At 37.0% G+C, this 22,650-nt stretch overlaps 1 protein-coding gene and 1 non-coding gene across 4 annotated transcripts; one reads left to right on the top strand and one right to left on the bottom strand.

The window, feature by feature from the left end:
* The first annotated feature begins 763 nt into the window (after positions 1-763).
* On the top strand, positions 764-10,144 carry LOC135684523 (omega-amidase NIT2). Of its 3 annotated transcripts, none has more exons than XM_089114980.1 (11): positions 764-1,145; positions 3,301-3,419; positions 4,493-4,702; positions 5,882-5,975; positions 6,133-6,207; positions 6,880-6,958; positions 7,377-7,392; positions 7,887-7,969; positions 8,861-8,916; positions 9,834-9,958; positions 10,000-10,144. In XM_089114980.1, the coding sequence occupies exons 2-10, from the start codon at positions 3,303-3,305 to the stop codon at positions 9,926-9,928; spliced, it is 825 nt and encodes a 274-aa protein (XP_088971106.1). In that variant the 5' UTR covers positions 764-1,145; positions 3,301-3,302; the 3' UTR covers positions 9,929-9,958; positions 10,000-10,144. The 3 variants fall into 3 exon arrangements, with proteins under 3 accessions (XP_088971106.1, XP_088971105.1, XP_065056181.2); XM_089114979.1 differs by adding an exon at positions 2,280-2,341 and having other exon boundaries at positions 9,834-10,144; XM_065200109.2 differs by having other exon boundaries at positions 774-1,145; positions 9,834-10,144.
* Positions 10,145-11,555: 1,411 nt separating this feature from the next.
* On the bottom strand, positions 11,556-11,628 carry Trnat-agu (transfer RNA threonine (anticodon AGU)). The gene has a single exon. It is a non-coding gene; the product is annotated as a tRNA-Thr (tRNA).
* Positions 11,629-22,650: the final 11,022 nt, after the last annotated feature.

Below are 22,650 nucleotides of genomic sequence, written 5' to 3'. Positions count from 1 at the left end.
TTAAAATTGATAATCAATCAACTAATAATGATTTCTTTAATAAGAAGAACTTGTTGTAGAGTAATACAGCAGCCTCTTTGACGTTTTATGACGTTCAGTCAAAATATAATAAATTTTGTATTGGCTTATCACTATCACAAGCAAATATGATGATACAAAAAAGTTTGTTGTCTTCGTTACAAGTACAGCTTGGGCTGGATGCTAAAAAAACTATTTTTAGCGCTGTCAACTGGAACCACTGAAGCTACATTAAAATCGAAAACTTTTGGACAAAAACACATTTTCGAGAATTTCAGGCAAACATTTTTTGTATGATACCAAGATATAGCCAAAAAATGTGGGAAACTGGCTACGCAAAACTTTGGCTGCACCATAGTCCTTGCACACCTCCACGAAATAAGAAGCAACCAGAAAGACAGTTTCAAGGGCCTATTCTTTCTTTCTTGAGAGATATGGAACGTCCTCGATAAAGAAAATACGCATATCGCAAATTCCTCATGGAGGACTGAATTTGTTTTGGTTTGATTGCCAATGAAAGTATCCAACTATTTATAGTTGACAGCGATATTTAAGAATCCGAAAGTATGATGAAGAAATGGATGATCAGAACGATGTCCTAAAATTTGACATGAAGGCCATGAATCCGAACCATAAGAAAATTGTCTTGGAAAACAAAAACCAGAAATAATATGCATCGGTGACTGAAATGTATCTTTGCATCATGTTTTTAATGCCATACCATATCATTTACGGTAATAGAAAAAAAAGGGGAATTATCCAATGCATTTCTTTGCATTTTTTGTAAATTTTTGAAATTGAAAACTCTATGACGAAAAAATTAAAAACTCTACACTTAATGTAGTCATATTAAAAACCTGTGTAAGGATCATCATCCTGGAAAATAACCCGTTTCGGGGTTAGGTACATGCGGATTATCACTTGAAGCCTTAGAAATCGTGGCCACAGACAACAATAACTGAGCGAATACTGTTATTAATGCGCATGACCCATGACCCTGCGACACGGTATTGTTTCGAAACAAGGGACTAAAGGCTAAAGGTTTCGTCTTACGAACATCGCGTACGAGTCATTTTCCAGGTCCGCATCAATTCCATTCGATAAAGAACTCTAATACAGGAAAAGAGGTAAGAGAAAAGCATGTATGAGTTGTAGTGTATGAATTTGTGAACCTCCTGCATAATTAATCCTTGTGGTGTCTCCATCATTACATTTACATAGCAGCGATAGATAATCAGGGTGCTCAGTAATGATCCGAGATATATTAACAAGGCGGATGTACCCCCTGGGCCCTCTGCCACTGCATTCCTGCCCCCTCTACTTATGAGGCAGGGCCGCACTTCCCCCTGGCACCGGGCCCACAATCGTCTATTCTCTGATCCGGGAAATTTTTATCTTCACATTTGGCAAAATTGGATCATAGAATTGGAATCTTCATGTTGAAGTTAGTCTGTGTTGAAAATTTCAGGTTGTTTGGCCCGTCAGGCAGCGAATTAACCCATTTTTAAGATTTAGCTTTTCCTATACATTTCAATGGAATTTGTTTCTGAAGTGAAATTTTTTCACTGCATCAGCAAATTCTGGTCAAATCTAAAGAAAAATGCAAATATTCTAAACAAAGTAACTCGCGACTGAACGGTCCAAGCAACATGATTTTTCTGCATAAACTAATGTAAAGATAAAGATTTCAATTCTGAAGTCCATTTTTTAGAAAGATACATAGATAGCAAGATACAAAATCAATGACATCAACCTGGCACAGGGAAAGGGCTTTAGGGAAGTTTTTAAATGTTTGATACAGTGGTGGATTTAAGAGGGGGGCAACTAGGGGCAGTTGCCCCTCCCTTGACGAGTTGAAGCAAGTCTAGTACCCCTGTTTGGAAATTTTGCGCCTCCTTTGAAGAATGAGAATCAGGTGAAAAAGTTTCTGAGACTGATAGGTTAATTTGCTTCAAGGATTACCTCAAAGTTATGTTGTTTATTCCTAAAATGGATCTGAAATTGTTGTATACAGTGTAATCTCGCCATCAATTTTTGAAAATTTTTCAGTGCCCCCACTACCAACTGCCCCTCCTTCAAGTTTGCTCTAGATCCACCCCTGGTTTGATATAAGGTTATAAGGTTTCTACCCAGGGGCTGCTTCTCCCATTAAGGCCTGACAGGGGGGTCCAGTCGATTTGAGGTTCTTTCCAAATGGCTACCAAATGGCCCAGTTTCGATAATAACACTACCACTTAACATAATCTTATCTTTTATTATAGAAAGTTAACAAGACCTATCTTTCCTGAAACAACAACAGTCAATGGTGAAGAAATTTGTCAAAGTAGGACCTACTACTACTAAGAGCATGATTTTGTTTCTTATGTTACAATTTGAGGGTTATTGTCAAAAAGACTACCTTTTTAGGGTAATTTATTACACTTAAGCTTTGCCTTCTTTGACCCTGACTGGACCCCTGTTAGGTCATAATGCTTTCTATTTCCAGGGGTTTTGTTTACCAAATATATAAATGTCCCTTAAAAACCAATTTTTAGGGTCTCTCGGGGGTTTTTGGGAATAAGGGAACATGGCACAAAATACAAGAACATGGAAACAACTTTCCATTGGGAACATTGAAACATCATTACTAGTTTAAGCGAGCAAGGGAACATTTTTTTATTTTTCAACGGGAACACAGGAACAAGTACCCCATTCCCCTCTCTACCTGTGGTAGATAATCAATTTTCATGGTATTTCCACATGGCAGGAGTAGCCAAGTATTCAGAATGATTAACAGGGTGGTCAATATCTTCCGGTTTACAATGTTGCAATTTCACTTTAACCAAACTTTGTAGACAACATGCTGGTATTGTTTGACGGAAATGAGAGATTTTAAAGAAAGAGCATTTCCTGTTAATCTTTACAAGGAGCCTCACTCCTAGACCTTTAGTCCTCTTTGCTTCTCAGCAGCTGGTACTGCCTCTTGATTTGACTGCTTTCACAAATTATGTATGTTCAGCAAGTCACCATGGTTTCCGACAGTCAGCAAGGTTGGAAAGTGGGGGGGGGGGGGGGGCAAGGGAAAATTTAAATTAACACCCATAACAAAACATGACAAAAGATTTCAAAAAGGCTCTATTGTTTTGCAAAAAAGTGGGAGGGCCATGGCCCTCTGGCCCCCTTCTTCGTCTGAGGCCCTGATTCAGGAAACTGCTGTCTTTTGATTACTGCTGTATCTAGATAATACAGTACAAATTATCATCATGAAATCTCTTTGATTTGAATGAAACTTCCTTTTGGCAGACATGCTTCTTGCTCTTGTGCAGTTGAAGGTGACTGGAAACAAAGTAGAGGATCTTAAGACTGCCCTCTTGTTGATTAAACAAGCTGCAGATAATGGTGCAAAACTAATTTCTTTACCGGTGAGTTGTGATTTTATTTATGTAGCTGCTGATTTTACAGCTGCTTTGTTTTTCCAGGTGACAAAATGCCTATTTCAGTCAGCCGTTCTAGGTTTTGCAATATGGAGCAACATTCAAAGTCCAAGTGTTATTGGTACATGTTGGATACTTGTCAAGTGGGTAAAAAAGCACTAATAGATAGTGAAATGTTTTTTTACCCACTTGCAGTGACCTTTCTTGCAGGGGGAGGGGATGTAAGAGATACAAATCCATTTTTTACCGACAGAATTTCTTTTGTTACATTTGGCATAAAATAATTTCGTTATAAATGTAATTCTACCAATGTAATTCTCTGAATGTTGGGGATGTGACACCCCCACATCCCTGCTAACCACGCCCTGCTGGTAGAGCGATTGTTGAATATTCTTTTATAAATTGATATATTTTTTATGACCTCATGCTTTCCCATGCCAGGTCTGCAATGCTACTGCATACTCCATAAAGCAGGAGGGGTCTATATTCATCAAATACACAATGTAAAAGAAAATCATTTCAAAATTATTGGTGTTTTCTGAATGTTTTTTTAACAGTTAGCAGTATAAGCTCTACAGACACTGATGGGTGAAAATATTCCTACAATTCTACAATGCCTGCTCTAATTACTCTCAAATATCAAAAGATAGTCTTCACATGACATATGATCAATCAAAGTGATCAACGATCAAAATGATCAATGATCAAAGTGATCAATGATCAAGCAATCAAAAAATGCAATTGCAAATTATATATGCAAATGCCAAAATCCAAAGCAAATGTCTGCTCTGTTTCGTTTTAGAATTTTTACTTTCTATACTAACATTATCAACAGTTCCCTCCAGCAAACATAATTAAATTGTGGCTGGTTGCTTCCATTCTCTGGGAACAATCTGGGTTGGCTCATAGTTTGCTATATTTGCCAAATTTGTTTCAGCGTACAATGTTGGCCACTACTTATTTATAATTGTAGAAGATTTTATACTTGGATTATGCACCTGATAATTAAGCTGACAGCTATATTATTAAAAGTACTATGATGTCATGCAATCTGATTGAAGGAATGCTTCAATTGCCCATATGGTACTCAATATTTTGCTGACTATGCCGAGCCAATTCCTGGGGAGACATCCAATACTTTATCAAAAATTGCAAAAGACTTAAAAGTTTATATCATTGGCGGCTCAATACCTGAAACACGTGGTGAAAAGATCTACAATACAACAACAGTATTTGGACCTGATGGCACACTAATTGGTACATACAGTAAGGTAATGATACATATTGAATATAATCTTTTTTTATCCTCACACTACTTTTTTAGGCTGTACTAACTGCTATTAAGCACCTTTTTTGCTGCTCTGACTCAATATGCATGATTTTTTAAGCAAATGTGAGCCTGTTAATCTTCTATATCTGGGCCTTAGCTGGTTCAAATGACAATACCATGATGGATGTCGGTAGTAAGATCCCTAAGAATAGCGTCCAGTGAGAGTCCAAGTTTTCTAATCGAGCATAGCCCGATAAGGTTGTTGAAAGGTAGACTGTGCACTGAGTTGTTAACAGGTGTATTAAGGTATAAGTTGAAGAGCATCTCTTGTTGCAGATTCGTAGCGCATATTGTTGGGAAACAGCTTTTTTTGTTCTAGGTGTTTCCATGTAGATTTAGAGATAAAGTTGTCCGGTGTTCCAGTGTCAATCTCTATAATGATTTCCTGGCTGTTGAGATGAGCTCGAATTTCCATCCGAAATTTGACTTACGCTCTTGTCGGCAGTCTTTGTTGGAAGCACTTAAGTTGTCTGGTTTTATGGTTCTAACAGTTGTAGACTTATGTCGTGTTTGCCTTTGTCGCTTCTTGGAAATGCGACCACCCATTGATCAAAATCAGTGCTTTGTTTGATTCTTGGACGGAGTTTGCACCAAAAATGTCTGAAAACGTTTCCAGTAGTCAGTCCATAACTCTGATGTGCTGCTGAAATTTCGGGATTTCCGTGATGATGTTGGTTGCTGAGTCACTACTGGTTGCTGGTTGCTGTCTAAATCTTTCAATGACTTTCATCATTGCATGCAGCTCTTGCCGATATAACGATTGTTGTTGGAGGTTTTGCTCATGTTGTTGTCGAAATTGCTCTTGCTGCAGCTCAAGGAGTTCATTTAACATTTTTACTTGCCATGCTTCAGGATAGAGATATTTCTTGATTTAAAATCCTCGTCGCCAATTGACTTCATGAATCAACAGCCATTGTAATTTTTCTTCAAATTGATATTTAGATACTTTAAAAATAATTTTTGATGTATTCAAATTTGTTAAACGCTGTGTTGTATGAAGTAGGAAGCTATTTCTGTAATTCTAGCATTCATACCTAATAATTTGTTATTAAATGCAAGGCATTACTTTCTTGTTTCTTTCTCTTGCTTCATTTTTATTCAACTTATTGCTTGTTTTTAGATACATCTCTCTGATGTAAATGTACCTGGAAAACTAGTTTTCACCGAATCCTCAGTTCTTTCACCCGGGAATAATCTGTTCACATTCCAAGCTGGTAAAGATCCCATTTCTATTTTTACAAGCTATTTATTTTCTATTTTCCTTTCTATCAAAAAGTACTGTGGCACATTTATATGAAACTTTTGAATAGCCTGCACTTGTCTAGTAAATCTCAACAGGAATCGGATTCGTTTTGTTTTTGTGTCTTTTAGGACCCTTAAAGGTTGGCCTTGGTATATGCTATGATCTGAGATTTCCAGAGCTTGCCCATTTGTATGACAAGCAAGGTAACTTGTACATGATATGTAGCCTTTGCATTTTTCCAGCTGCCTTCGAAGTTCAATAATCATGAAACGCTAATTTTTTTGAATATTTTTATCGACATGCTAATCTACAGTCTCTGGTTCTGCAGGTTACTTAAATATTTTTTGCTTGAATTAGGCCATTGTTAGCAATCTTCTTGTGCTATTCTTGCTGGACCCTTTAGGATTTGCAAAACTTGCCAGTTGTGTTTTGAAATGAGAGTCATTTCAAATACGTTTAGCGCAGTCAGAAACATCAAAGTTTGTATTAGAGTGCTGTTTTGAAGAATGTTTCTTTGGAAGTATGATTGAAATAATTCACGGTTATTGAATATAAAACGAAGGATTTTTCCAACCAAACTTAATGAAATGGCAGCCTGAATTAATTCTGACTGGATTATAATAGAAAATGCTAAAGATAGATAGCTCAAATTTCAAGCTGTATTGCCGAGAAAAAGATCTGTCTATTTATTTTGTTTCTCATTTATTTACTATGAAAAATTGAGCTATTAGAGTTGATTTTTGTGTTGCTTTTTTTTAGAAAAGTCTTGTTTCTTGGTTGATGTTGGTGGTATGTCTTGCAGTGATCAATGTCAAAAGTTTCAAATTGTGACTACATCCTTTCTTTATAAATCATTTTAAATAAATCAACCCTAGGTTGCAATCTGTTGATATACCCTGGTGCTTTCAACATGATCACCGGACCTGCACATTGGCTCTCTCTTTTAACTGCCAGGTATGTTTGTACCAAGCTTCTTGTAACATTGCCGCAAAATCATGTGCCCAAATGATAATTGTTTTCAAGCTGTTGGAGATTTAGCCATCCACTTTTAGCACGCTTCTCTTTCATTATCAATGATATTTTGATGAATAAAATTTTAGTGGTTTTATCAAAACGTTTTTGTGTTTGATTGGGCTGTGACTTTGCAACTATTTTTAAAATATTTTTCGAAGGCTTAGTTCACTTTCATTTTTAACGAGTAAAAAATTTTATATAGTACATTTAAGATTTAAATTTGTCGTTATAATAAGTCGTGTGTATCATGATTCATATTTTTTCCGATATGTCCTGCAAAAATGTCAATCCCAGCCTACATTTATGAAATTCAGCCAATCCATTGCTATTTTTTTATGGCTAAAAATGTTCTTTTCAGGGCTTTGGATAATCAGGTATGACTCTTTGATTTTGTATAGTTTTATTGTGGAATGATTTCAAATTTGCTTCGATTTCGTTGCATTTCCAGCTGTTTGTGCATAAACTGGCGGATTTAGGTTTCGATAAGCTTTAGCAACTTTAGATAGCGTCGAATGAAGCTTAATGTTTACCGGCCTGTCATAAAGTGCTCATTGCCGTATAGGCAGATCTGTACACACTTTTTGTGTATAGAACAGGACGGTTCTATGATTATACTCCGAGTTTCACGCTTAATGCTATAGTCAGGCAATTGTTTCATTATTCGATTTTGATACGAACAGTTGCCTGGTGATCACACTTCTTGCATTCAGAACTGTTCGTCTGTTGTCGCCAAATTAAAATGTTATAAAGCTGGTTCCTTGATATACGGATCTGTCTTTGAAACACATGGCGATCTATGGAGTATACCGAGAATGTTGTCTCCCCACTGTGTTTAGTTACCTTGCAACACTGCTGTTATTTTTTGCAGCTCTATGTTGCTGGTTGCGGCCCTGCTAGAGACGAAAATGCCACATACGTTACTTGGGGACACAGCACAGTCGTTGATCCCTGGTAAGTAACATTGAAATTTAAACCTCTTTCATAAGGTTTGGGGCATATCACTCGTGGTCCTCTCAAATGTATACACCCAATATAATAGGCAGCCTCGTTAATGGACTAGACAGCCTCGTTAATGGACTGAAAATTCTTGGACATTGTACCAGAGACCTGGAAAAATGTTGGCTGTAAGAAATTGCATGGTATGACGTACTCCTCAATAGTTCTTGTTGTTTTAGTCACTTTATGTACACATTAAAATATGCGATAGAAATTAGATTTGAATTGAATGAGAGTTGAGAAGATATACAGTCCTCTATTGGAATTAGAATTGGAGCCTAAACAATAAATCGTTGTCTTTCTTATCCTGTATCTGTAGTACTGAACTTGAGCCATCAGCATATAGCAATTTCGCATATTGAGTGTAAGGATGAAATCAAAACGCAGCAGAATCTTTTTTTTAAAAATATTTTCAAGTAATTTCGTAAAGTTATGACTCAATAGTTGGAACAAGAATGAACAGCCGACTGGGCTCTAGATAGCACCATCATCCTGAAGAACGATTCTGGTTGAGCAACTCGTAGAATCCCCTATTGTGAGTCTGGAGCAATATCTAAAAAGAATAACGACCCGGTAAAACAGAAATTATCAACTGTGTAGTTATGGAAACAGTTAATCAAGGCCTTTTACAACGAATGATATTATTTGCGAGATTCTGCATAAATGTTGTTTGGTTTTCTGTTTAGATGCTTCCTTTTTACAATTAATTTTTGAGTGTGCTTGTGTCATAAGTGTGACCACAAGCTAAAGAGTCTAGTTGCCTTTGTGTCTGAGTCCCTGCCTCTGAAAAAGAAAATGAATTAGATATTAAGATGTTTGTAACTGACGCTGTAACTTTTTTTTCAGGGGAAAGGTTATAGCCTCAACGGCTGAGAAAGAGGGTATTGTCTATGCAGAAATTGGTATGGAAAGTTTTGTACATTGCTATCAACAGTTGTGTGATTATGGCACTGAGCTGAAAATATTAATTGGCAATTCATAGCCATCCTGTTTAAGTGTGGATGCATTTTTTTAGTTGGTAGTTTTATGGAAAGGCTTAAGTGCCTTTAGCTAAGACCTAACAAGGGAAAGGGGGAGAATTAGGAAGAAAGTTTAATGTTGATTTCGCATCGTAAAAGATGAATAGTTTTATTGTTCAGCAGTATGTAAGCTAACACTGCGCACTATCAAAAGAGAAAAACATGAATAAGAAAGGAAAGAAAACACGAATAAATGAATAAATGAATAAATGAATAAATGAATAAATGAATAAATGAATAAATGAATAAATGAATAAATGAATGAATGAATGAATGAATGAATGAATGAATGAATGAATGAATGAATGAATGAATGAATGAATGAACGAACGAACGAACGAACGAACGAACGAACGAACGAATTAATGAATGAATGAACGAATGAACGAATGAACGAATGAACGAATGAATGAATGAATGAATGAATGAATGAATGAATGAATGAACGAATGGACGAATGAACGAATGAACGAATGAATGAATGAACGAATGAATGAATGAATGAATGAATGAATGAATGAATGAATGAACGAATGAGCGAATGAACGAATGAATGAATGAACGAATGAATGAATGAATGAATGAATGAATGAATGAATGAATGAATGAATGAATGAATGAATGGATGAATGAATGAATGAGTGAATGAATGAATGAATGAATAAATTAAAAAAGAAGAGAAAAATAAAGAAATTACAAAGAAGAGAAAAGTAAATGAAGTACAATACTGTTTATGGAAATACATTTTCCGTTTTCAATCCTTCACATTAATGCAAAAATTGTTTTATTTTTCATTTTAGATGCTGAATATGTTGACGCGATTCGCAATCAGATCCCAATTCATTTTCAAAAAAGGAATGATATTTATCAGGGTAATAATCTCGTGGAATCGTGAACAACTGTAAATGAATCTGTTGAACGAGAATTTATGAATTTGAAACTCAATAACATCGCATTTACCTGGAAAAGCCCCTGTAGTATGTATCTTCAGTTTTATTTAGCTCTTCAATGTTTTAGTACGTGTTTTCTAGAATAATTAGGCCTAGATAATCGTTATTAAATTGGAATTTTATACACATTTTGGAATTTAATTACATTTGTCAGCTCCCAAGTGTCGCGTGATTTCTCTTATAGCTGGTTCAGTCAGATCTTTAGAGACTTTAAGAAATGGTGGTGGATGTAAGAAATGATTCAAAATAACTTGCTGCATCAGTTTCTCAGCTTTGTAGCTTAAAATCTGCAAAAAGCTTTCAAAATTTTATCAAAAAAACCTTCACCGCTTTTTATATATTAATTTTCTGTACTTTTTATTGCCACAAACATCCTGTGAATGTTCTATCCTTTCCTTTATTATCCTTTTTCCTTTATCATTTTTTCCTTTTATCCTTTCCGATGACAATCCAACTTGATCAACTCTGAAACGTCTTTACTGCCAAAATCCCTGATTTACCCCTGTCCACGTATTGTTATTTCACCTCTCCCATCTAAAACATTGTCATCTCACTTCTCTTGCAATAGTGTAAGATTGTAAGATTGAGTAAGATTGAAATTGGCAAAGGCTAGTTGAGGAAGAGAAAAATGTAGATCCATACCCTTTGGAACGCCAGAAAACATCCTTTCTGAAAGAGCCACCCCCTCGCTATGCTTCTGCTCTCTTGCAATGCAATATCACCCACTTTACATTGTGTTCCTTCACACTGAGTTTGTTAATCTTATTTCGTTTTTCTGTGATTTGCCTCGCCTTTTCGTACTAGCATTTTCTTTCTTTCCTTCAATTTATCGAATGCTACTTGCTTTGAAGTCCGTTAATTATCTGAGTATTTCAGCTGATCATAAAGGCTTATTTTCTGATATTTTACTCTACTTTTCATTTTATTTGGACCATAGTTCATTTTCTTTTAGTTTGCCACTGAGTTGACTCTAGCAGGTATTTGTCCCATATGGTCCCAGTCTTTTTTTGACCAGCATTCCAATTAATAAATCAGTGATATTACAGGTATTTTTTCGCATATCTGCTCCTCGCATCACTGATGTCATCAACTTATATTAAGGCTGTGCAAATCAGTCAAAAATTCATGTTATTTTGCTCACCTTCTCTCCCTGCTATAAATCTTAAATTTATCCTGATTCGTTTTTTTCGGTTTTCCCTCTTTTGATTTTAATTCTCTTTTTCAAAAATTTTGCCATGGCACTAACATTGTTTATATGCCTCTAAATCCTGTTCCTCTTGCTCTAACAATTTACCACTTTTATCCAAGCCTGATTATTTTCCATCCTGTCGTTTATTTTTCTTTGGACTGGCGAATGGTCCCCTCCTTCATCTTCTAATGGTTATTAATATTTCCTATAATACGTCCATTTTTGGGCTTATGTAATTGCTTTTTTCACTTGCAATATATCCAAAAAGCTTAGTTAAAAATCAAAATGACCTGACTCTTCAGAAACACTAACACCAATTTTAATGACAATCGTTAAAATGGTATCAGCTGAGGAAAAAAGTTTTAACTATGTTGGAAAAAGATAGGCACCGCCCGGATTTGAACCGGGGATCTCCTGTTTACTAGACAGGCGCTTTAACCGCTAAGCCACGGCGCCGTTGCCTACGAGGTGGAATAACTTGAACAAGTTCGAGAAAGATTCCTGTGTCTATTGTAATCGCCCTATGGAAACATTGTATAAATTTACCATAACTGTAACCCGTATATATTCCCAACCAAAATTTAAAGGTTCAAATCTAAATCGATCGTAGTCAAAGGAAAAACTAATAAACCATAATTTATGAGAAATTTGATTGAAAACAACACATTAAATTTCAAAATAGGAATTGATTTGCATTTTTTTTCTCGTTTTGCGTTTTAATGGAAGTCGAAGAATTTGACGACTCTGATGAAAATGGCGAGGAAAGTGCGGTTTAAACCCCGTCTGGCCGCAATCAATGGCTGCAAGAAATTTAGCTTCTAGCTATTTATATTTCTCGAAAAATTTTCAATTAAAAGTATCGATTTTTCGGTAGTAGACAGGGCTTCGGACGGAGGCAAACATTAAATGATTTTTATGATTTTGATAACAAAACTTGCTGGGAATTTATGTTTCCTGGAATATTTTGGCTTTAAAACCTTTTTAGGGTTCAGCACCTCGAATATAATATCACTCTAAAAAATGCATCTTAAAGTAAACACGAAAGTAAACAATATGGAATTTATGCATACCGAGAATTGATGTTTCCTGGATTTTTTCATTGGGAACATTAATTTTCGGATAAGACTTCAAAACAAGGACGCATGTGCCGGCCTGCGCCAGGAGGGCAGCGGGGGCAGTGGGGGCAGTGGGGGCAGCGGGGGTAGTGGCCTTCCTTGCCCTTGCAAATTGAGCATTTTTCCTCGTTTTATTTTTGTTTCGCCCTTTTTCTTGGCGCTTTTTCCTCGTTGCCCTCTTAGGAATCTAGGGCGAAAATTCCTTGCCCTCTTAGGAATTTTGACACAAAAATTGCACGGATCCCCATTTTTCGACAATTGGGTACAGATTGGGGCACTGCCAAAAGTTGTAGGCTTTGCAAAAAACAGTGCACACCCTGGTCCAATCTTCAAACACTTCAACTTCCTAAATTTTGATAATCGTCACAAACTAGAAACAGCAAAATTTATGTTGCAAGTTAATCTGGAAAATGATGATGTCTCTCCAAAATTAATTCTTTAGAGCAAATACGCTACAAGGGCATAACACAAGATAATCTGGTTTCTCTCCTCCAAGTCTATCTACTAGCTTCAAAAGAAACTTTCTTACATTTGATGGTGTCAAACTTTAGAACTCTTTGCCAAATTAGATAAAAAAGCCAGTGCTCCAGACCCCATGTTATGTTATGCTATGTTATAGTTTTTGACACAGAAACTGCCCTCACCAGCTAGATCACTTTAAGTTAGTATACAAACGTGCAACTTAGAGCGTTGTCAAACGCTTCGTGTCTGAGAAGTTGCCTTTTAACGGTTGATGACGTCATCACAATATCATCATGTATTATGGTCAAAACCATCTGTTTTTGTAGTTAACACCGTAGTTAGCAGCATGAACGAGCTTACAGTTGGCAAATGCAAGTAAGCTTGTTCATACTGTACAGGTTATTCTCGTACAGTGTTGAGGAGAGGGGGGTGGGGGGTCAGTGGGCCCATAAATAATAACTCAATTGAACAAAATTTCTAAGTAATAATCCAGCCTCCCCATCAACATTAACAAAACATAATATATGAGACAATAATAACAAAGGTCCATGAAGTCGTGAAGAAATTTTTGTTAAGAATCTCTCATCTTTGTTGGCTAGGGCTAAAGAAGTTCAAAAGCTTCTGAATGTTACAAAATTTCCATCCTCCCTTCCATCCTCCCCTGTCTTTGGGATCCAACGAGATAAATACAAAATCTGAGCACAAACACCTGGGACTAACTCTTGACTCTAAATTAAATTTTGAAAGCCATATTCGAGAAGCTAGTTTAAAAGCAAGAAGGGGTATCGGTATGATAAAATACCTTTCCAAATATGTTTCTAGGAATGTGCTCGATCAGATATATAAGCTCTATGTGAGGCCCCACCTAGATTATGGAGACATCATATATCATAGATATGATCCTGAAATGCAATCTGCTTTCACACAAAGACTGGAGCATATTCAATATTCAGCTGCCCTTGCAGTCACTGGAGCATGGAGAGGTACGAGTAGACAAAGACTCTACGAGGAATTAGGTTGGGAAAACTTGTATCAGAGAAGATGGTATCGACGTTTGTGTCATTTTTTCAACGTGAAAAATTCACAATCCCCTCATTACTTGTTTGCGGAAATTCCAGATGAACGCGAACTTACCTACAAACTCAGAGCAACACGCGCTTACTACCAAAATTTTGGGCGAACTGTCCGTTTTTCGAATACGTATTTCCAAAATACTCTTTTGGAATGGAATCTTCTTTGTGATGATATAAAACATTCTGTAAGCATTGCTGAATTCAAACGTAAACTTCTTGTAATCATACGACCATTAGGAAACTCTACATATAACATTCATGACATTGACGGTGTTAGATCTTTAACAAAACTTCGATTGAATTTTAGTATATTAAACGAACATAGATTCCGGCATAACTTTGACTGCCTAAACCCGATTTGTAGTTGTGGAACTGGAAAAGAGGACAATGAACACTATCTCCTGCACTGCCCACAGTTTGATTTGATGCGTACAGATCTCTTTGGTCAGCTTTCAGAAATCCCTGCCCTTGACATTAATGATATGGATACAACAGCCTTGTGCGATCTCCTTTTATATGGCAGTTCACGATTGAATATAATTAGCAATAGGATGATCATGGATGCCACTATATCATACATTAAGACTACTCAACGCTTTAGGTGAAACCCCAAACAGCAGTTACCCCCCCTCCCTTTTAGTTTGTTGTATATATTCTTTGTAAGGGATTGTTTATTGTAAGTGTCCCTCGTAGTGGGAACACGATGACCTTGGGTCTTTTCCCGCTATGAGGGGCACAGTTGAATGTAAATATTAGAGTTGTAGTTGTTTTAAGTTGATAGGAAAAAAAAATGTTACGAAATGTGATTGCAGGGTAATATACAGGGCAATATGTATGTCATACAGATTTACACTATGGCGTTCGCATCTATTTGCAACAGTGTGTCGGTTGTGGTCCAATTTAGTTAATGAATGGAACGTTTTTCATTTTCTAGCCTTTAAGAATTTCTAAGAAAATTTCCTTTTCATGCATTATGGTGCTAAGACATCAGTTAAGCTCAAATTATCAGGTATCAGATATCAGTTATCAGGTATGGTATCAGGTAAAGCTTTCTCATAAATTTCAACATAACATAACGACATCAGAACTGAAAAAAAGATCATTTGATATATTGAATATTCTTATGTTTATTTAGATTCAAATTTTTTCCATCAAAACATAGCATTTAGATAAACATAGAACCATGTTAAATTTTTGAAAAGAGCAGAGGTTTTCCGACAAAATAGCAGTTCAGCTCTATAGTAGTATTTTTGCTCCCTCTGGCACCCTCTATCTACACCATTGCCACCGGCGCAGTTTAGCCACCATGACAATTTTAGCAACCAAAATAGCCACCCTAGCAGTTTAAGCAACCATAATTTTCAAAAATTTCTGGGAGCATTCCCCATACCTCCTAGAAGCGTCTGCCTTAGGCATGCTTCATAATTTAAATTTTGTCCTGACCTGGGGCCCATTAATTCTCTCCGCGGCCCTGTTCTCGTATACAGGTTTTGAATAGTTAATGACGTCATCCCTTTATAATTTTTGTACTTTACTTTCTTACATCAGGTTGAAATCAATAATTTTATGAAAAACATTTCAGCTATTTAAGCTTTGTAAACGCGTTAAAAATAAAACAGTGGTAGCGCCAGCTGTAGCAGAGTGGGAGGGTAATGGGCGTGACCCAAGAGACTAGGCCTTTACTGTCTCATTTTAATTGATTTTTATGCCAGGTGCATTTTCATAGACAAATCTTGAAAAATATGACCTGCCCCTACCCAGTGCATTTTTCATCAATTTTAGGAGAATATCTGGACAATGTTTTGCAAGAGGGGAGGGGGGGATAACCGTCCATACTACCCCTTGGTGTCGCTACTGGAAAGCACGAATGTCCAGGAATGTTTAAGCTAAAAAGGCTGGTTCAGTCACCAAACTCATACTTCATGGATGTCAAATGTCCATGATGCTTCAAAATCACAACAGTATTCAGCCATGCCCAAACAGTTGTATTGTGTGTCAGTTGTTCAACTGTACTCTGCCAACCAACAGGTGGTAGAGCAAGGCTAACTGAAGGCTGTTCATTTAGGAAGAGGCCGCAATAAGTACATATAATCATAAAATGAAGAAAATTTGAAGCTAAAACAATTGGTGTCGCTACTGGAAGGCAATAATATCAAGAATGTATCAAACAACGACCCATTTGTTTAGCCGACCGCCATGTTTATTTTAAAGCAATTGGTACTTAGGTATTACCCGGACTGTGATATAGGGCCGAGAATAATTAAGCAATGTCGGCTTTCGGCATTCCACGTTATACACCTTAAGCGCGGGAATGGTGAAGTTTGAAGCTGAATTTCAAGAGAATTGCAGGTTTTTACAGTTGACAACAAGAGGATTCGTAATCTGCACGAAAAAACACACAGGAAAATGCTTATTAAACGTAGTGCCGGAATGGGGGCAGCGAGACCAAATAAAAATCTGACACAGCTTACGGCCTCCTGACTAAAGATTAGATTGATAATTGGTCTAAAAACCGAAAAAGCAGCAAGCAAGACTAGTTACAAAATCTACCAAAAAGCCGAAGATGTAAATAACAGAGTTTGCAAAAAACGTTCCCAATTGTTCTAGGTAAGTCATTATTTGCTTGCTGCTCTCTTTAGTGAAGGGTATTGCTTGATTTTCTACCAAGCTGCAATACCAATTTATTAATCCATTTGAAGTTGTTGTTTGTTTTCTTTTGTTATTTTCAAATAGAAGGCATAAAGGAAATCTTCTTACTTCCTTTCAAGAGCAAATTTCCCTGGACGTTATTTCAGATCCGCGAACCAGATTTACTCTGAACGTAACCTTGGTTCACAAAACTTTCGTAACAGCCTTGTTCATGTCTATCCTTGCTGATCAAGGTTTCGTTCTTAAAGTGCTTAAACCTTACAGTACGTGCTGTGCTATTGCAATAAGTTATCATTCATTTTTGCCCTTTGTTACAATGCATAACTTTTTATGCACGGTGAACGATTTCGTACAATTCCTTCTTTGCAAATTCACCGATTTATCTATTGAAAAAGAGAATCGTTAAATCATATGGTTAAATCAAGATATTTAAAAAGCAAAAACATAAACATTTCTATGATTTATCATTACCTGACCTCATATCATAAAGGATACAGTAATTCTGAATTTAACGATAATAAAGTTTTTGCTTTCTAAAGCTGATGTATTAAATAGGGGGAAGTGTTAAAAGAGGAGGGGTTGATAAATTGTTTAGACAACTAACGCTTCGATACACTTTATCGCTTTTTGTCGTTTTTTATCAGAAAGATGCTATTTCAATTGGTTTTTTCACATTGAAACATCAAGAAATAAATGAAAATGCTACCATATCTTGACCCAAAGTGCTGTTCTACCTTCGTGTAAGGTAACGAATAATTCATTCTTTATCTAATGTTATAAGTGACTACTTTATCTAGAGAAGTATTTGGCTGAAGTTGATTTGTTAAAGCCATTGATTGGATCCTGGTGCTCTGATGTGTTCTGGTCGTGGATTCTCAACAACCATACGGTTGTTGATGGAAGACAACATAAGAGAGATGACAGTTCTTGTTGTTTCTTTGGTTCTTTTTATTTTTTTGTAGAAATCTACACTGCAGTGCCCAGGACACGGCATGCTCAAAGGCCGCCACATGTGTCCTTCGACTTCTACACTGACACCTACCTTCCCTTCTATTTCATTAGATTCTAACTCTATTCAAAGGCACATTTTGCAGGTGGTATGATCAGATTGATTTAATACCTGGCACACTGCCTGTGTTACCTTTAAGGCATACGTGCTTACCTAAAATTACCTACAAGCACATGACCTTAACAGTCTTACAACATTGCCACTTTGCCAGCCCCGATGTCCTCATCGGACAATTTAAAGTATGTTCAGGGTAAAATACGATGCGAAATACTTTGGATTTCTCAACATTCGAAATTACACATAGTACTTAAACGTTATATGACTTGAACTGAGCAATTTATATTAGTCCTACCTAATAAATAATATAAGATCTGTGTGGCATTAACTTTTCACTCAATGAACGTACGCGAATAATTTTATGTGAGCCTTCCGGAATAAGGATTCAATGACTTAACCAAAAATCGGAGTAATCAAGGCAATGAAAGTAGCCAACGTAGACGAGGAATCAGTCTTAGATGGCTTGGGAAGGATTCCCTAATGTCGTTTACATGGTAAACCCTACGGTCCCCATTTCTATTCGGAGCGTGTGGGGCCTGGGATCTGCCACTACCTCCTCGTGCTGTGCTGGCCTGCCTACTCTGACCCGAGGGTACCCCAGAATGTGAATGATTATAATGTATATAACAAGAACGGGTGTAATGTCCTACTCGGTTACAATGACCACAGATGGGCCGACCATCTACTGTTTTATTGGAGCAGGAGCGATGAAAATTACCCCTGTTTGGATTCTCTTCTGCTCTTTTAGGCCCAACCTTGGACACATTTTGAACTTGTAACGTGAGCTTCTCCCCAGCTTCTCTTGATGAATCAAAATCCCAATTAGTGGGGCCCTGGTTAGGAGACTCAAGTCCGGTCGCTGCTACCCTAGGGGTTGTTTTTAGTTCAAGTAATCCTTTAATCAATTTGAGTGTCTTTTCATCTGTGGGTGGCGCTTGTGCCGATGCTGGGGTTGGGGAGATACTAGCCTTTAAACGGGCCAAGCGCTCTGTATCTTCGACTGTCTTAGGGTTTCCAAGGATGACGTACTCTTTTAAGTGAGGCAGTAGGTTTTGGACGAAGATTTGTAGCCTATCGTCAGGGGAAAACTTCAAGCGGTTGCACGTCGCTTGTATGTCATTTGTAAAACTTTCCAGTGTTTCATCTGTCCTTTGCAATCACGCACTTAATTCCTGCCGCTCCAAGAACTTTAGCGGTTCCGCGCCAAACCTGTCCCTTAAACTTGCCTGCATGTGTTCATAATTGTCCCTTATTTCGGCGGGAAGAGACGCGTAAAAGGTTTTTTTTCTGATTCTTCTTCTTCTGCCTCTTCTTCTTCTGTGGTTGCTTCTGGTGATCTTTTTTTCTTCTTCTTTTTTATATTTTGTTTGTTTGTATTTTCGTATGCTCTCTTCTTTGCTTGTTGCTTATATTTTGGTCATTTCTTCTTCTTCTTTATTTCTTCCTTTTTTTCGTTTTCTTTCGATTAGGCGCAACTGGCCAGGACCCCAGTGGCCACCATTTGTTGTGAGGTCTATTTGTGGTGAGGTTTATTCGTTGTGAGGTTTATTCGCCTAGGATTGTGGAGTCCATCCTTGCCCACCTGTACAGGTGTGTCGGGCCAGAATACAGAGCAGGGCATTTTTTAACATATAAATTGGTGGGGAAATTCCCCACCAGCCCCTTTCATTGCCCCACCAGTGGAACATGTTTGCCCCACCACTTAAGTGCCCTTATGATTCGGTGACTTTTTTACTTTTTACTTTATTTGAGATATTGGTGGATGAAATCTTCATTAAACAGGTTTCAAATCTCAATTCATTTTTCCCTGGAACTGCTGCTTCTATAGGCGATTCCCCTAGAATATTTGTGAAAGCCTGTTTCTCTGTAAATTCTGCCTTTATCTATATGCCCTTTTCTCAAATGCCCCACCAGTGGAAAACTCTTAAAAAATGCCCTGATACAGAGACAAAGTTACAACGCCGGTTGATACTTTCAAAGATCTTTCCTTGATTCTTCTAATGGTACGACGAATGTGTTATGTGACCCTTTTTAACATTTCTTGGTTTTCCTTCTATTTCATTAGAATATAACTCTATTTAAAGGTACATTTTACAGGTGGTATGATCAGATTCATGTAATACCTGGCACGATGCCTCATTTTACCTATAAGGTACACGTGCTTACCTGAAATTTCCAACAAGCACTTGACCTTAACCGTCACACAACACTAAAGCCCCGGTCAATCCTTAAATCGTCTTATAAAGAAAGCGTTTATTCAACTAAGTTGTTTTCACTTTTGCTGGGCTTGAAGAAGAAGAGGGCTGAAAAGAGCAAGGACATTTAATAAGGGAATTTCTGTATAGAAGATTGCTTTTTTACTGGAATTAAACTTGTTACAAGTATAATTACTTTTTTGTGAAAAGAAGTTTCTATTCGATCACTGTTGTTTTACTTTCTCTAGAAATTGGATCTTTCCACGTAATTGTTTACCTAAACTGTTAAAACAGTTTTTTGGAAGTGGGAATTAGGACATGTGGTAGTGGAGCTATTTGAGAAAAGCAGTAAGTAATATTGTGCACCCTCTTTTTTCCGAACAGTTTGGAATGAAATGTAAAAAGTGCGATTTGGGTATGCTCAAACTTCGGATAATCGAGGAAAAGATTTTGGACAGGAAGAAGTCATAATCAAGGCATGAAAAAAGTAAAATAATATCATTTTAATTTCAGTATTTCCATGGCAAAACATATGAAACTGAACATAAAAACTTAATCCTCACATCATTTTGTATATGCTGCTAAGATAATAACTGACACACGTTCATTGATATTGCAGGTAAATTCTCTAATAGACATTGCAAGAAGATAAACCCATTTGGATGCTTTCATAACTTCCTTGATTCATGTTAGGGCTCAAATTGAAGTGGAGTTGAGCTGAAATCAGTGTCCATCAAATGAAAATATTCTCGGATATGAAACATCACACCTAAAACCTTGTTTAGGTTCGGATGAACGAGAATGCACTGAACAAATCTGCGAATTTTGGCTGACATTATGTCCTTTCTCGAAGATTTGCCTTTAGAATCACACCATTTGATCTTGCTAATAAACGAGCAGAAGTCTATGGTAGGCCATGTTCTTAACTGCCGACGGACAAAAGTTAGGTTCGATCTTAAACAGGACAAGAAAATTGGCTTGTTTTCAATTCAAGAACTTGCAATATTTCATATTACGAGCAAGATTAAGTCAATGGTTATTCTTGAAATTTGGATCATTCTTTAATTAATAAAGCAAATTGAATGAAGAAAATTTTACCAGAAGGCATTTAATGGCGTCTTTTTTAACACAAGCTGGTAATTTGCTGCATTCTTTTTAAAAACAAATTTTCCTGATTTTTTTATAATCTAGACTAGCTTTTTTAAGCCTGTCATCAATTATTGCACATTGATTATTGTAGTCTCCATGGTTGGTAAAAAAGAATGAAAGCTTAGACAAACTCGGACAATCTTATAAATCAGCTTTGTATGTAATGTAGTAAATTCGTGAGCCAGTCCGATAAAACAATCAGTTTCATAAATTACATAATCCTATCTTCTTTAAAAGAAATTCTAGATTTTATTAAATTGGCATTTACTCACATTTGCAAGAGGTTGCGAGGCCTTGAAATCAAAGCTGGATCTTCTGTTGAGCGAGCCACCCACATTCCAGGTGGCATCAGAGCATGCGCATCTTGATTTTAAGAAGGGTGATTGCCCAGTCAACAATGTCGGCCATTCCAGGCCCTCAAGGCCTTTCCAACAAGAGCGCATTGTCAATTTTTTTTTACAATCCAAAAGTAGCTTGTTGTAAACACATGATAAGGTTTTTCATCCACTATCTTCTCGCATAATCGCTTTTAGATATGTTTTTATTCTGGAGATCAAATTCATGAATTAAATTTTGATATTCTGGATCAACGTAAGATTAAATTAGCATTTGTGACGATTGATTTCTATTGTTTTGGTACGTCAATGTGTCATATTAAACTTCTTCCTCTATCACACAGAAGCTTTTGCGTTGCAAGAGATTATGAAATAAAGTATATTACTGGTAACAAAATGAAAGAAGATAGGAGCTATTAACGAGCCTTGTGTCGATTCAGGCCTGATTCAGTCATGGCAACCAACATTAAATAAAATTCCCAAAAGACTGTATCCAGTGGCAGCTCCAGCTACTGCAGAGTTGAAGGGTAATGGGTGTTGCCCATGAGACCACGCCCTATTGGCCTCGTTTCAGTGCTTTGTATTAGGTCAAATTTCCTTAGGAAATATGATCTACCCCTACCTAGTGCTTTTTAATCCGTTTTTAGACAAAGTATGTAGACCATGTTTCGACAAAAGTGGAGGGGGGTAATTACCCCCCCCCCCCCCACCATACCACTCCTTGGCGCCGCCACTGACTGTAACCATATGAAGGATTTGTTACTAAATGATGGCACAGGCTAGTAAAAGTGTAAAGACATTTCCCTCTGACCTCTCCTAGTCCCCTTTGTGGAAAATGTTTTTCTCACGCATTTTTTTCTTGTGGATTTGCTATGCTACGGGGGCGTTGTGGCCCACCGGGGCACGGGAAATTTCCCGGTAGGCCCCATAAAACCTTTCTATGTGGGCCCCTTGGACTGTTCTTCCCTTTAAGCTGTTCTCAGTATCAACATCAGATTTGTTAGAAGGAAAACATCAATTTCCAAAATATTATAAGTGATGAAAACAAGACACAATCAGCATCAAAATGGTGTGCCTCTAAAAACCTGATTTTCCCAGCTCATAAAAATTCCCACCACGCCCCTTATTTGCTATGATATGTAAGTTTGGATGGCAGAGATGAAAATGCTTAGAAACCTGCAAACCTGCTTTAGAGGAACGTTTTGGCCAGGAAATGAGGAAGGTTTTGTTGAAAAAACAGTATTAATGTTTCTTCTTTTGTCATTTTCGATAGTTGATAAAAGTTCAACTGCATAATGATGATTAAACAAAGCTGAAAATCAGGCTTGACTGGAGTGGGATGTCAGGAAAATATTGTCTTGAAAAATGTGGTAAAAGCTATGATGCGGTGTTAAATCTGGAAAATGACACTGGAAGATCCCAAATTGATACCCT

The sequence above is a fragment of the Rhopilema esculentum genome, chromosome 21 (genome assembly GCF_057945365.1).
Source record: "Rhopilema esculentum isolate cy_ngs chromosome 21, ASM5794536v1, whole genome shotgun sequence".
NCBI lineage: Eukaryota > Metazoa > Cnidaria > Scyphozoa > Rhizostomeae > Rhizostomatidae > Rhopilema > Rhopilema esculentum.
Note: the sequence above shows the minus strand (reverse complement) of the source record. Positions and strands in the feature narration are given on the sequence as shown.

Bases quoted from the DNA above. Each gene is read 5' to 3' on its own strand.
- LOC135684523 (XM_089114980.1), top strand. From the start codon at position 3,303: ATGCTTCTTGCTCTTGTGCAGTTGAAGGTGACTGGAAACAAAGTAGAG. The intron at 5,976-6,132 runs GTAAAGATCCCA...TGTGTCTTTTAG, and splicing joins TCTGTTCACATTCCAAGCTG to GACCCTTAAAGGTTGGCCTT. The intron at 8,917-9,833 runs GTATGGAAAGTT...TTTTCATTTTAG, and splicing joins TATTGTCTATGCAGAAATTG to ATGCTGAATATGTTGACGCG.